The following is a 12,419-nucleotide window of genomic DNA, read 5'->3' as shown; positions in this document are numbered from 1 at the left end:
TCGGGCGCCCCCTCCTCGCGCGCCCACCCCGGCCCCCCGCGTCCCCGGCCGCTCCGCCTCGCCGCCCTCTGCGCACGCCGGCCTCGTCTGCCATGGCCCGGGAGAACGGCGAGAGCAGCTCCTCCTGGAAAAAGCAAGCTGAAGACATCAAGAAAATCTTCGAGTTTAAGGAGACCCTCGGAACGTAAGTGGGGACCGGGGAGTAGAGGGTGGAGATGGCAGCGGCCGCGGGTGCAGAGGTGGCTCCCGCTGCCACCGCCACCGCGGTAGGAACCGGCGGGTCGCCGCGTCCTCATTGTCCAGTTCTCGGCTCTGCGTGCCCCCCTGCGTGCCGGCCGCGTGGGTCGCCCCGCGGGCCCGGGTGGGAGCCGCTCCTGGGCGGGGGAGGCTCTGGGCTTTCGGGGTCAGCCGCAGGCGGGCGACTTTTCACTTCCCTGACACCGCCGCCCTCTCGACTTCTCCCCGCGCGTGACTGTGGGCTGAGCATGGTGGATATTCCTGTTTACTGGCTGCGTGCGTCTACTCACTGTGTGCATGGGTGCACCGTGTCCGCGAGAGACGTGGTCACGAGAAAATCGGGCTCCAGGCATTCCCATTTCTGTCCTTCCGTTATGTATCCTTATAGAATTGACATCTTCACGTACTAGGTGTAGGCAAGACTTTGGATGGCCGCGCAATTAAGGAAGGGAGGAATTTCGCAGTGTTCAGGGTCACGTGTGGGCAGAGCCTTACCTGAGCGTCTGTCCATTTCACCAGGCTCGGCAGCACACGCTGGGGTGCGGGTCGCCAAGGGAGGGTCTGCGAGGGTCGCTGTACCGGTGGTTTCTCTCTAGGGCTGTGTGTAGTCCGAGGCTGGTGGCGGAGTAACCAGAAGTCCATGGCAGGAAGGCTCCGAGCATGTGCTGCTCCGTTCAGCTGCTGTTCCCTTTCTGCCCAGGAGTTGGTTTTTGTTTGTTTTGTTGTGGAGTGCCTCAGAATAGGTAGGGAGGCTGATAGTGAAAGAGAACCGGCACTGCTGGAAGAGTCTGAAATTGGAGTTATTTTCTCCCCTCATGTGATTGGTATCTGTCAGCATATACATTCATACACATATGTGCTGTATGAACCGAACGTTTTGCAGGGGTTCATGGAGGTGTTAATTAGGCTGGGAAGGAATAGACGAGGTGTTTCATAACAGAAATCAGTGTGCTCTTCTCTCCTGTCTTCCTTAAACCCCCTTTACTTGTTATTGTGGTTGGTTTGCTTTTCCAGGACCACATTTTCAAACCCAGATTGTTTTCTGTCCCATACTCAGGGTCCACTGAGTTGTTTGGTCATTTTCCCTCCCCCAGCCGCGCATCTGCAGTGGTCCCCCAGAGCCCAGGTTGTGAGGTAGCATCCCTGCCATGCTTCTGATTCTGGGGGCGCACACTTGCCGAGGATGAGAATAGGGTCTCCCAGCCGTTGTGCTCGCTTCAGGAACACAGTCTACCTGTGGGTGTAGACTTTCTGTCTGTTGGAAAAAAACAGAAGGGACTTAGCCTTTTCGTAGAGAGGGGCTTGGGGCTGCCTCTTAGCATGGCCTGTTAAGGGGTGAGGTTTTGTCCATAACTTTAGAAAATTATCATTGAGGTTTATTTGGGTTTGGGGTAGTGACTCTGAGGTGCTTAAGTTGCTGAGAAAGAAGAAGCGTGTGCTTGCTGGTCGTCCTGAGACCGATCGCCTCAGATGAGGGGATGGGAGAGAGTGGAGTCTCATCATGAGAGAATGCGTTCCTTTGCCAGGCGCATCTCCACCCGAGCCCCTCGAGCTGGTCCCTCTGCCTGCAGCCTCCAAGCAGACGGATGCAGCTCCCCTGACTGCCTCCTGCTCCCCGGAGAGCCGGGTAGCTGCCCCTCTGCCGTGGCTGGGCTGCTCAGCCCCATGAGCTGTGGCTTCATTGAGTGGCTCCTGCTGTGGCAGGTGCTGTTTGGGTGTGACTGCTGGTGGTTCCACCTCTGGGCAGGATGGGGCCTTGACTCATGGTGACGGAGAGACTGTACACCTCTTGCAGAACAACCTCTTGGACTCTGGCCACATTCCCCGTGAACCTGGGGATGGGTCTCTGTTAGGGTTCCAAAGCTTTGCCTTCTGTCTTGGAAAGAATTCTTTGAAAAGAAGCTTCCCGCTATGGTCCTGTAGTGCTGACAGGGGTTCTAGAAGAGTGAAACACAAACAATAAAATGATCAAAATGTTTTCACTCTGACCCAGCAATCCCACTACTGGGCATATACCCTGAGAAAACCATAATTCAAAAAGAGTCATGTACCAAAACGTTCATTGCAGCTCTATTTACAATAGCCAGGACATGGAAGCAACCTAAGTGTCCATCAACAGATGAATGGATAAAGAAGATGTGGCACATACATACAATGGAATATTACTCAGCCATAAAAAGGAATGAAATTGAGCTACTTGTAATGAGGTGGATAGACCTGGAGTCTGTCATACAGAGTGAAGTAAGTCAGAAAAAGAAAGACAAATACCGTATGCTAACACATATATATGGAATTTAAGAAAAAAAAATGTCATGAAGAACCTTGGGGTAAGACAGGAATAAAGACACAGACCTACTAGAGAACGGACTTGAGGCTATGGGGAGGGGGAAGGGTGAACTGTGACAAAGTGAGAGAGAGGCATGGACATATATACACTACCCAACGTAAGGTAGATAGCTAGTGGGAAGCAGCCGCATAGCACAGGGAGGTCAGCTCGGTGCTTTGTGACCGCCTGGAGGGGTGGGATAGGGAGGGTGGGAGGGAGGGAGACGCAAGAGGGAAGAGATATGGGAACATATGTATATGTATAACTGATTCACTTTTTTATAAAGCAGAAACCAACACACCATTGTAAAGCAATTATACTCCAATAAAGATGTAAAAAAAAATGTTTTCACTCAATAGCATGATAATAATAATAGTAGTAGTAGTAAAGGTAGGTGACTTTATTAAATGAATACCAAGAACCAGTTGTTATTCTAAGTGCCTTAGGTATAGTAACTCATTTTACTCTCATGTTAACCTGATGAAGTGGGTATTTACTTTTATCCCCACTTGGCAGATGGAAAAACTGAGGCAGCAGAGAAATTATGTGACCTGCCAAACCGGAGCTACTTATTAAGTGGAGCTGATATTCGAATCTAGGCAGAACAACTTGTCATTATGCATGTGGGGTTGAGCCCCTCTGTGGATTATGTAACAGCAAATGTTAATAATAACTTGACTAACTTTAGTATTTGGAAAGCTAATTTTAATATTAAGGTAAAGAAAACCTAATTATCCAAACATGTAACATGTGAAAGCTTTTGGGTTATCAACACCTTTTTGTCTCTTGGACTTTCTAGAAGTGGTCCAAAGTTCAGGATGCCTGTTTCGCCCTGGGCCAAGTCCAGTGATCTTGACCTGAGTCTAAATAGAGGTCACTTCTGGTTCTGTTAGTGTGGATTTTGGCTTTGGGCTCTACACTTGTTTGCAGTGGAACCTAGCATCAGTCAAGGGTGTCAACAGTTACAATTGGGATTCATTTCCAAGGTACTCTGCAGGCCCAATCATTTTGTTTGTCACACTTTTACCATATGCCTTTAGGATCCTAAGGCAGGAAAGCCCTGCCAGGAGCCAGATTGTTAGCCCACAGTGTTAAAATGCTTTTAAAATAAAGCACTGTGAAGGCTCAAGGAGCACTCACTTGGCAAAACCTTGTAATCTGATATCTGGCTGCCTGATCCCGGTACCTTTCCATGCAGAGCACAACCTCTACTGTTGAAGGCCAGAGGGTCAAGCCATTTAGACCATGTGGTCAGCGGGACCTTGCTGGAGGGTGGGAGCCAAATGGGAGTGAAGGGTGGCCCAGAAGGGTGGGAAGAGAGCTGGAGGAAGCAAAGGACAGCATAGGGGAAGGAACCCACTGTGTGGTTTGGACCTGGGTTTTCTGATGCACCCCTGAGTCAGGCTTCAGGAGAAACCTCTCAACTTACGACCTTCAGTGTGGCTCCCTTTGAAGGGGAATCCCAGGCCCTAACCCTGGCTCTGAACAGGGTGGGAAGGCATAATTACTGTTTATTAATCAAGGCCGTGTTTTCAGATCCCTGCCTGGCACGCCAGATTAATGTGGGATCAAATAAATGTTGTGTAACAGCAATTAGGAGTCGTAAACATTTCTGTGGAGTGTTTGCCGAGGCCGTTCAGGCCATCTCTACCGTAGGTGTCTTTCCACGTCTTCTGAACCAAGACAATGAAAATAGGCCATTTGGAGAAAGATACTGATGGGAAGAAAGGTTTGACCGTGGTGTCCAGGAAGTACCCCAGACTCATGGAAGTGGCTTCTGTAATTGCCACGCCATGAAAGGCATCTGAACAGAGGAGGCCCTGAGAGTTGACACAGAATGCTTCTCCCAATATACCTCATTTGTTCCCCCAGAGTATGGAAATGGCATGTTCTGGAAAATAGATCTTCATCTCTGCAGGGTATGAATACACGCTTTTCTTACAGACCGAATGTTTTGTGTTGAAGTAATTGCTGTTTGTGGGGGGCTGGAGCGGGCACCATGGAGGCCTTGGGCCTGGGCTCACGGTCTGACTCAGCCGCTGCTGGGGTGTGTGGCCTGTGGGATGCTTGGTCATTTTTCCACATGACCTGGTCTTAGCTTCCTCACCTGTAAAATCAGGGGGAGGGCAAGGAAGATGGGATGATTTTCAAGTGCCCTTACAACCCTAAGATTTTTTTGGCTTGTCTAGGTAACGAAGGCACTCACTATAATTTTTCGGGAGCTTTCGTGTGTAGCTAGAGCAGCTTAGCCCTATTTGGAGGGACATTTTTATGCCCAGGCTAGTAGCAAAGTGATACAGCTCAGGACAGGAAGTGTTATCCCACTTGATGTCAGTAGCACAGTGCCTTTGCTTTTTCATGAAATGAGGGCCTGCTGGGTGCTGCTTTAGGAGGAGCATAAATAGAAATTTCTGTGGGACCAGCGCTGTCTTTTCCCACTAGTATCTTCCGTACATGCCTTGTTCTGAAATTGCTCAATCAGTACACCTGTTGAGGACACAGATTATTGATTTATCTGAAAGCCCGGGTAGAACACAGACTCACCTGTTCTTTTGTGCGAGGCAGGTGTGTGCACGTGGGTGTAGGGGGAGAGGGAGATTGCAGAGCTACCCGAGGTGATTTGTGTGTTTGACCGACTGATTTAAGAGTAATTTTTCTGAGACTACTCAAAATTTTAGTCTGTGAAAAGCATTTAAAAGAATATTACCCAGAGGAGCAGAGAGGTGGGCAGCCCCCAGAGTGCCCCCCGAGGGTATCCCAGCTGCGTCATTGGTTAGAAGTTTGCATTTTTCAGCCCTTTGTTTGAGGTGTGATATAAATTCAGCCTCTTGTACATTTAAAAATATCTATTGAACACCTGCTATATTCTAGGCACCGGTGCACGGTAGCGGGGAGTACAGCAGCGAACAAGCAGACACAAATGCCTGCTTTCCTGGAGCTCACATTCTGGTGAGGAAGGCAGAAAATTAAAAAAAAAAAAACATGAATCAGGAAGATGTAGAGTATGTTATCTAGTATACACGTTAGGGGAGAAATGAAGCAGGGAACGGGGATTTTTGGGAGGGGGAGGTGATGGTGGCTTGAAGCAGGGTAGCCAGGGAGGGCCTGGCTGAAGAGCTGCTATTTGAATAAAGATCTGGAGGCTGCATTGGGATAGCTAAAGGTAAAATGTTCCGGTCGGAGGGAACAGCAAGGGCTGTTTTGAGCAGAGGTGTACCTTGACCTGACTCAGGTGTTTCCATCATGGCTGTGGTTGCTGTGTTGAGAATGAATGGATAGGTTCAAGGGCAGAAGCGGGGAGACCAGCTCGGAGGCTATGGAAACCATCCAGGGGAGAGAGAATGGTGGTGGAGGACTGGGGTGCTACTCTGGGGGTGATGAGAAGTGGTTGGATTCTGGAAACATGTGGAAGGGAGAGCCGATAGGAATTGCTGGTAGGTTGGGTGTGGGATGTGAGATTCGCCAGGGATTTGGGGTTGGAAGAAAGATGCTGTTTGTTGCTTTTGGTCAGTTTTGTTCCAAGGATTTTCTGAGCACCTGCTCTGTGGGCACAGCAGGGCTGTCCATGTTCTGGGAAGCTCTTGGAAAGAGTTTGGAGGGAAAACTCAACATCCTTTGGGCTCCTGGGTTCTCCTTGTGAGGGACTCTTGGATTTATTTATTTGTTTATTTTAAAAAAATTAAAAAAAATCTTTGGCCACACCACGCGACATGTGGGATCTTATTTCCCCCACCAGGGATTGAACCTGCGCCCCTTGCATTGGTAGCATGGAGTCTTTTTTTTTTTTTTAACATCTTTATTGGAGTGTAATTGCTTTACGATGTTGTGTTAGTTTCTGCTGTATAACAAAGTGAATCAGCTGTATGTATACATATACCTCATATCCCCTCCCTCTTGTGTCTCCCTCCCACCCTCCCTATCCCATCGGTCTAGGTGGTTATAGGGCACCGAGCTGATCTCCCTGTGCTATGCGGCTGCTTCCCACTAGCTAGCTATTTTACATTTGGCAGTGTGTATATGTCCATGCCACTCTCTCACTTTGTCCCAGCTTACCCTTCCCCCTCCCCGTGTCCTCAAGTCCATTCTCTAGTAGGTCTGTGTCTTTATTCTCATCTTGCGCCTAGGTTCTTCATGACCATTTTTTTTTTTTAAGATTCCATATATATGTGTTAGCATACGGTATTTGTTTTTCTCTTTCTGACTTACTTCACTCTGTATGACAGACTCTAGGTCCATCCACCTCACTACAGATGACTCAATTTCATTCCGTTTTATGGCTGAGTAATATTCCATTGTATATATGTGCCACATCTTCTTTATCCATTCATCTGTCGATGGACACTTAGGTTGCTTCCATGTCCTGGCCATTGTAAATAGAGCTGCAATGAACATTGTGGTACATGACTCTTTCTGAATTATGGTTTTCTCAGGGTATATGCCCAGTAGTGGGATTGCTGGGTCATATGGTAGTTCTATTTTTAGTTTTTTAAGGAACCTCCATACTGTTCTCCATAGTGGCTGTATCAATTTACATTCCCACCAACAGTGCAAGAGGGTTCCCTTTTCTCCACACCCTCTGGAAGCATGGAGTCTCAACCACTGGACTGCCAGGGAAGTCCCAAGGGACCATTGGATTTTAAGGCTAATCTCTTTCTTTCCAAGAGCTTGTGTCTGGGATGGGCTTTTGAAATATCTCCTGTTCTGTCACAGGGGGAAGTCATGATAGGCTGGACATTTGAGCAGCTGGACGAACTGCTTAACTTCCTGTGAAAATGCTGGGTTTTGCCTCTAGAATTATCAACAGGAAGATCACTTTGACAGGCTTGTAGGTTACCTACAGCTCTCCCACTTGATTTGGGAATTAAAGCCCAGACGTTCTGTGAAAAATAATAAACATGCAAACTCCTGCTACGTCTTTCTTTGATAGGATGTTTTATGTTTGGAGAGAAAAAGCCAAAAGTTTTTCTTGGTTGCAGAAAAGATAAACCCGCGTGGCTTACCGATTAGCACGGTGGGATCTGGGAAATTGCACTTTTTAGATCTTGTTCCTGGAGGGGCTAATGAAGACTAGGTCTCAAGTAGAAATTTCTGGATCAACCGAGTGGACAGTAATTAGACTTGGCAGGTGGACTTTCTTGTCCTCTCAGAGGAGGACTTTAGGGGTTAACTTGTTGAGCTTTTTTTTGGCTGGGTCTCCATAAATCCCTTTAATCTTTCCTTTCCCCAAATAAATCTCCGTAAATCCCCTTCAGTCTCTCTCCTTCTCCGCCTCTCCCCTCTGGGAGGGCTTAGCATTGGTCCAGCAGGGCACTGTCACATTATTGGACAGCTTACACCCACAAGGGTGGACCCCAGGACCTCACATTGCCTCCAGTCCTCATGAGATTCTGCAGGAATCGCCAGGGAGCCCACAGCCCCTGGGGACACATTTCTTTAATTGAAGAACGCACCACTTATGGGTGGCCAGCACGAAGCCTGGAGCCCTCCTCAGCTGTCGCAAGTTTCTCTTCTGACTCAAGATGGTCCATCCAATGCACAAGGACACATGGACCCTGGGAGACATGCCAACATTACCTTCTTTTTCAGTTCACGTTGGGTGCCTCCCTTTGACTCCCTGTGGTGCAGGAGATCACCTTTTCCTTGGGCTAGTTTTCTGTTAGACCCTTCTTGATTTTTCAAAATGTTTATTATGCAGTATGTGGATTCTGCAGGTTCGAATCAGACCAGATGGATGCCACAGGCCAAGTTCATTCCATGGCAGACCAAGTTCATTCCCTGTCTCCAGTGGTCAGCTGTGGGTCTCGTGCTGTTTTTCCTAGTATTTCAGCAGGATTCAGAGGTGGAGGAATGCGTTTCTTGGTTAACACCAGATCTTGAGGATAAGCCTAAAGACAGCATATTGGCTGAGGCCAGGCAGGGGAGGCGTCAGGAGGCAATGAACAGTACTAGAAAGGCAGCTCCAGCACCACCCTTCATAGCTGCATCCCTCTTGATGTCCATCCTTCATCTTTCTGAGTTAAGATGCAGATGGAAGTTGCCGCTTGTGGGATTCCTGTAAGGATTCAGTGCCATCTATGAGATGCCTGGCACATAACTGGGATTGAGTAAACCGCAGCTGCCATCAAGTTTTAGTTGCCTTCAGCAGTTGTGGTGGAGGATAGCAACCCTCAGATATTCAGGGCCAGCGCTGTGAGGAGGAACATGTCAGTGTCTGTTGGAAATTGATTTTTGGAAGCTCCTGGGGCAGAGATGCAGAACAGTGCATACTTAACCTGCCCCCGCAAAGTTGATTTAAGAGACCATCAACAAGTCCTCTGTCAACCAGGGAAGAACATTCGCTGGATATTCCGCGGGGTGCAGTCCTGAGCTGCTAAGAACGGAGGATCTGAGGTCACCAGGCCATGGGTGCAAATCCTGGGTCCACTGATTCCTAGCTATTAGGTTTTGGGCAAATGATGTCACCGTTCTCGGCCTCGTGCCCTCGTCTGCACAACAGGATGACACTAGCACCCCGTCTAAGGGTTGCAATGAAGGTTGGATGAGGGCGCGTGGAAACCCCTTAGTGCATGGACATGGCTGTGCATCCGTGTGCAGGAAATGCTCCTTCTCTCTCCTTAGCCCCTGCGGGGCTGACACCCTGCTCCTCAGAGGCCACCTGCCCAGATTTGGGGGGGTCCATTGCACCATCCAACACATGCTTCCCACAGGAGGCTGGTTGGTTCCCCTGGCGCTGGTGTTCACCAAGAGCCTCAGCCCCAAACGTCCTCCAGGCCAGCTCGCATGTTGAGTGACCTAGTTTGCTGCATACATAGACTCATCCCCTCCCTGGGTTATGTCATCAGCTTTGTCTCTCTGCACCTCTCCCTGCACCCTGAGCTGTTTTTTTTTTTTTTTTCTTCAGTCTATCTCTACATCAGCTTGTGCAAGACGCTCTTCTAACTGCAGTTTCTGTTGTCGCCAACAGCACTTAGATCTTGGTGCAGCTGTGGCCCTTCTTGCAGCTGAAACGTGCTTCTTTCTGGGAATGGCTTCAGTCTTATCTGCTTTGGTTTCTTATTGAAAATAACGTTTGGCTTGGAGGACTGAAGTAACTTGTTGATTACAGTATTCCAAAACGTCACTGACTTTTGTGAGTTTAAATTCTCTAGGTAGTGAGTTTATTTTAATGCTAGAGTTTTCAAAAATGGCAACGTGTCTAGGTATAGACCGCATGAACGTGCGTAACAATTTACTCAAAAATACCCTTATCAGGGATTGTGTGATGGAGGGTGGGAGATGATCTCAGAAGTTTAATTTCCCAGGTTGCAGCATGTAGGTAAAACAGTCGGAGAGCTCATGTCTGAATCGGGTGAAATCCCTCATCTTGACCTCTCCATGTTAGACCTTTCCATGGCCTGACCAGGTCTGGGGTCACAGATTATTGGTACCTCTGCAGTGCAGTGAGCATGGGAAGAAGAGGCTTCCCAACTGGACAGAGTCAATGTTTTTACTGGTTGAGAGGCCCCCCTCTCTGACATTTATAACCACGGCTTACATCACTGAAATTGCTTTTACTCCAAACTGGATTAGGGGCTGTAAGTGGAATCCTAAAGGTATCATATTCGACAAATATGATACCTGCACACAATCCTGTCCCCTCCCACCAAGGCCCACAGTGTTGTGGGAAAAAAGCAAGAAAATGAAGCTGTGCTAAGCGGAGAGGTCTGGTGGGATGATGGGGGGGGGCAGACACCCCAGGGCCCCTGCCCCCTGCCCCCCTGGGCTCTTCCCATTTCTTTAAACTTCATAAAAATGGCTGCTCGAAATTTGCCTTTAAACATTAGAAGATACGAATGCCTTGAAATAGGTTGAGAGACCAGCCATCTGTGATGTAAGTGATTTTAAAGAAAGTACTTTTTCCTCCCACGTGAAACTGACAAGAACTAGCAGTTTGGCTGGAAGGCAGGAGGAAAGTAGGTAATTGTGGTTTTGGAGCTTTGAGGTGGGGGGAAGTGGGGAGGTGCAAATGAGTTCCAAACTGGGAAGTTGAAGGCCAAGTGAGGCAACTGGGAGAAGGATCCCAGGCCGACCGACTGATGAAATAAACTGGGTTCTGGGGCTTCCCTGGCGGTCCAGTGGTTAGGACTGTGCTTCCACTGCAGGGGGTGCGGGTTCGATCCCTGGTCGTGGAACTAAGATCCCATGTGCTACGTGGCCAAAAACAAACAAACAAACAAACAAAACTGGGTCCTAGACTGGCCTGGGCCCCGAAAGGGAGGCTGCTATAGTACTGCCTCTGTGACCTACCCCCTCCCCTCCTCCCCCAGCACAGCCCCGGCTCCCAGGACCCGGCTGGGACATTCACACTGTAATTCAGCCTCACTGGGCATTGGTACTCAAGGCTTCTCTAGGTGTGAGTGGGCTCCTTACCCCCATGAGACATTTCACTTTCCATAAAAAATATGCCTTGAACAACCACCACACCCAAAAGGTGAAAATGAACTTCGGGGGCAGACCTTGTATAAAAGCTGGGGACAGCCTGCATCTGGCCCTCGTGTACAGGAACGATGCTGCTGGGATTCGCTCTGCCTGCATTAGCATGGCCAGTGTCAATGGAATTTGTGGTCCTAGTCATGATAAAAAAACCCCGATGTTGACTTTTAAGGGCCCTCTTGGCTCCTTTGACAGCTGGGAAATAGAAGACATAATATTTGGGTGTGTGTGTCTTTTAATTGTGGTTAAAAAAAATGCATAACCTAAAATTTACCATCTTAACCATTTAAAAAAAAATTATTTATTTATTTATTTTTGGCTGCGTTGGGTCTTCGTTGCTGCGCGCGGGCTTTCTCTAGTTGCGGCGAGCGGGGCCTACTCTTTGTTGTGGTGCACGGGCTTCTCATTGCAGTGGCTTCTCTTGTTGCCGAGCACGGGCTCTAGGTGTGTGGGCTTCAGTAGTTGTGGCTCGCGGGTTCTAGAGCGCAGGCTCAGTAGTTGTGGTGCAAGGGCCTAGCTGCTCTACGGCATGTGGGATCTTCCCGGACCAGGGCTCGAACCCGTGTCCCCTGCATTGGAAGGCGGATTCTTAATCACTGTGCCACCAGGGAAGCCCCCATCTTAATAGTTTTTAAGCCTATAGTTCAGTGGCACTAAGGACATTCATGTTGTTGTGCAGCCATCACCGCCATCCATCTCCAGAACCTTTTCATCTTCCCAAAGTGAAGCTTTGTCTCCATTAAACACTCACTCTCCATTTCCCCTCCCTCCAGCCCCTGGCAACCCCCTTTCTGCCTTCTGTCTCTGTGAATTCAGCTACTCTAGGTACCTCCTGTAGGTGGAATCAGACAATTTTGTCATTTTGTGTCTAGTGTATTTTATTTAGCGTAATGTCCTCAAGGTTTTTGCCTGCCCTTTTAAGGCCGAATAATATTCTATTGTATGGCTAGACCACATTTTGTTCATCCATTCTATTTAAAAAAAAATTTTTTTTTTTTTGCGGTACGCGGACCTCTCACTGTTGTGGCCTCTCCCGTTGCGGAGCACAGGCTCCGGACGCGCAGGCTCAGTGGCCATGGCTCACGGGCCCAGCCGCTCCGCGGCATGTGGGATCCTCCCGGACTGGGACACGAACCCGTGTCCCCTGCATCGGCAGCTGTACTCTCAACCACCGCGCCACCAGGGAAGCCCTGTCCATTCTTGATGAACACTTGGGGCCGCTTTTGCCTTTTGGGTTTTGTGAAGAATGCTTTATGAGCATGGCTGTCCCTCTTCAAGTCCCTGCTTTCAGTTCTTTTGGTTCTTTCATTTCATACCCAGAAGCGGAGTTGCTGGGTCATGTGGTAATTCCGTGCCTCGTTTTTTGAGGCACTCGCAGACAGTT

At 48.8% G+C, this 12,419-nt stretch overlaps 1 protein-coding gene across 1 annotated transcript in view; it reads left to right on the top strand.

Annotated features, from left to right (window-relative positions):
* Positions 1-32: 32 nt before the first annotated feature.
* Positions 33-12,419, top strand: part of CAMK1D (calcium/calmodulin dependent protein kinase ID) — a 417,445-nt gene continuing 405,058 nt past the window's right edge. Inside the window, exon 1 of the mRNA XM_029237213.1 lies at positions 33-184. Coding sequence (XP_029093046.1) covers positions 93-184 — 92 coding nt within the window. The 5' untranslated portion in view covers positions 33-92. The remainder of the gene's footprint in view (positions 185-12,419) is intronic.

This window comes from Monodon monoceros, unplaced genomic scaffold (genome assembly GCF_005190385.1).
Source record: "Monodon monoceros isolate NGI ecotype Baffin Bay Population unplaced genomic scaffold, NGI_Narwhal_1 Super_Scaffold_21, whole genome shotgun sequence".
Lineage (NCBI taxonomy): Eukaryota > Metazoa > Chordata > Mammalia > Artiodactyla > Monodontidae > Monodon > Monodon monoceros.
This window is presented reverse-complemented; position numbering and strand designations above follow the sequence as displayed.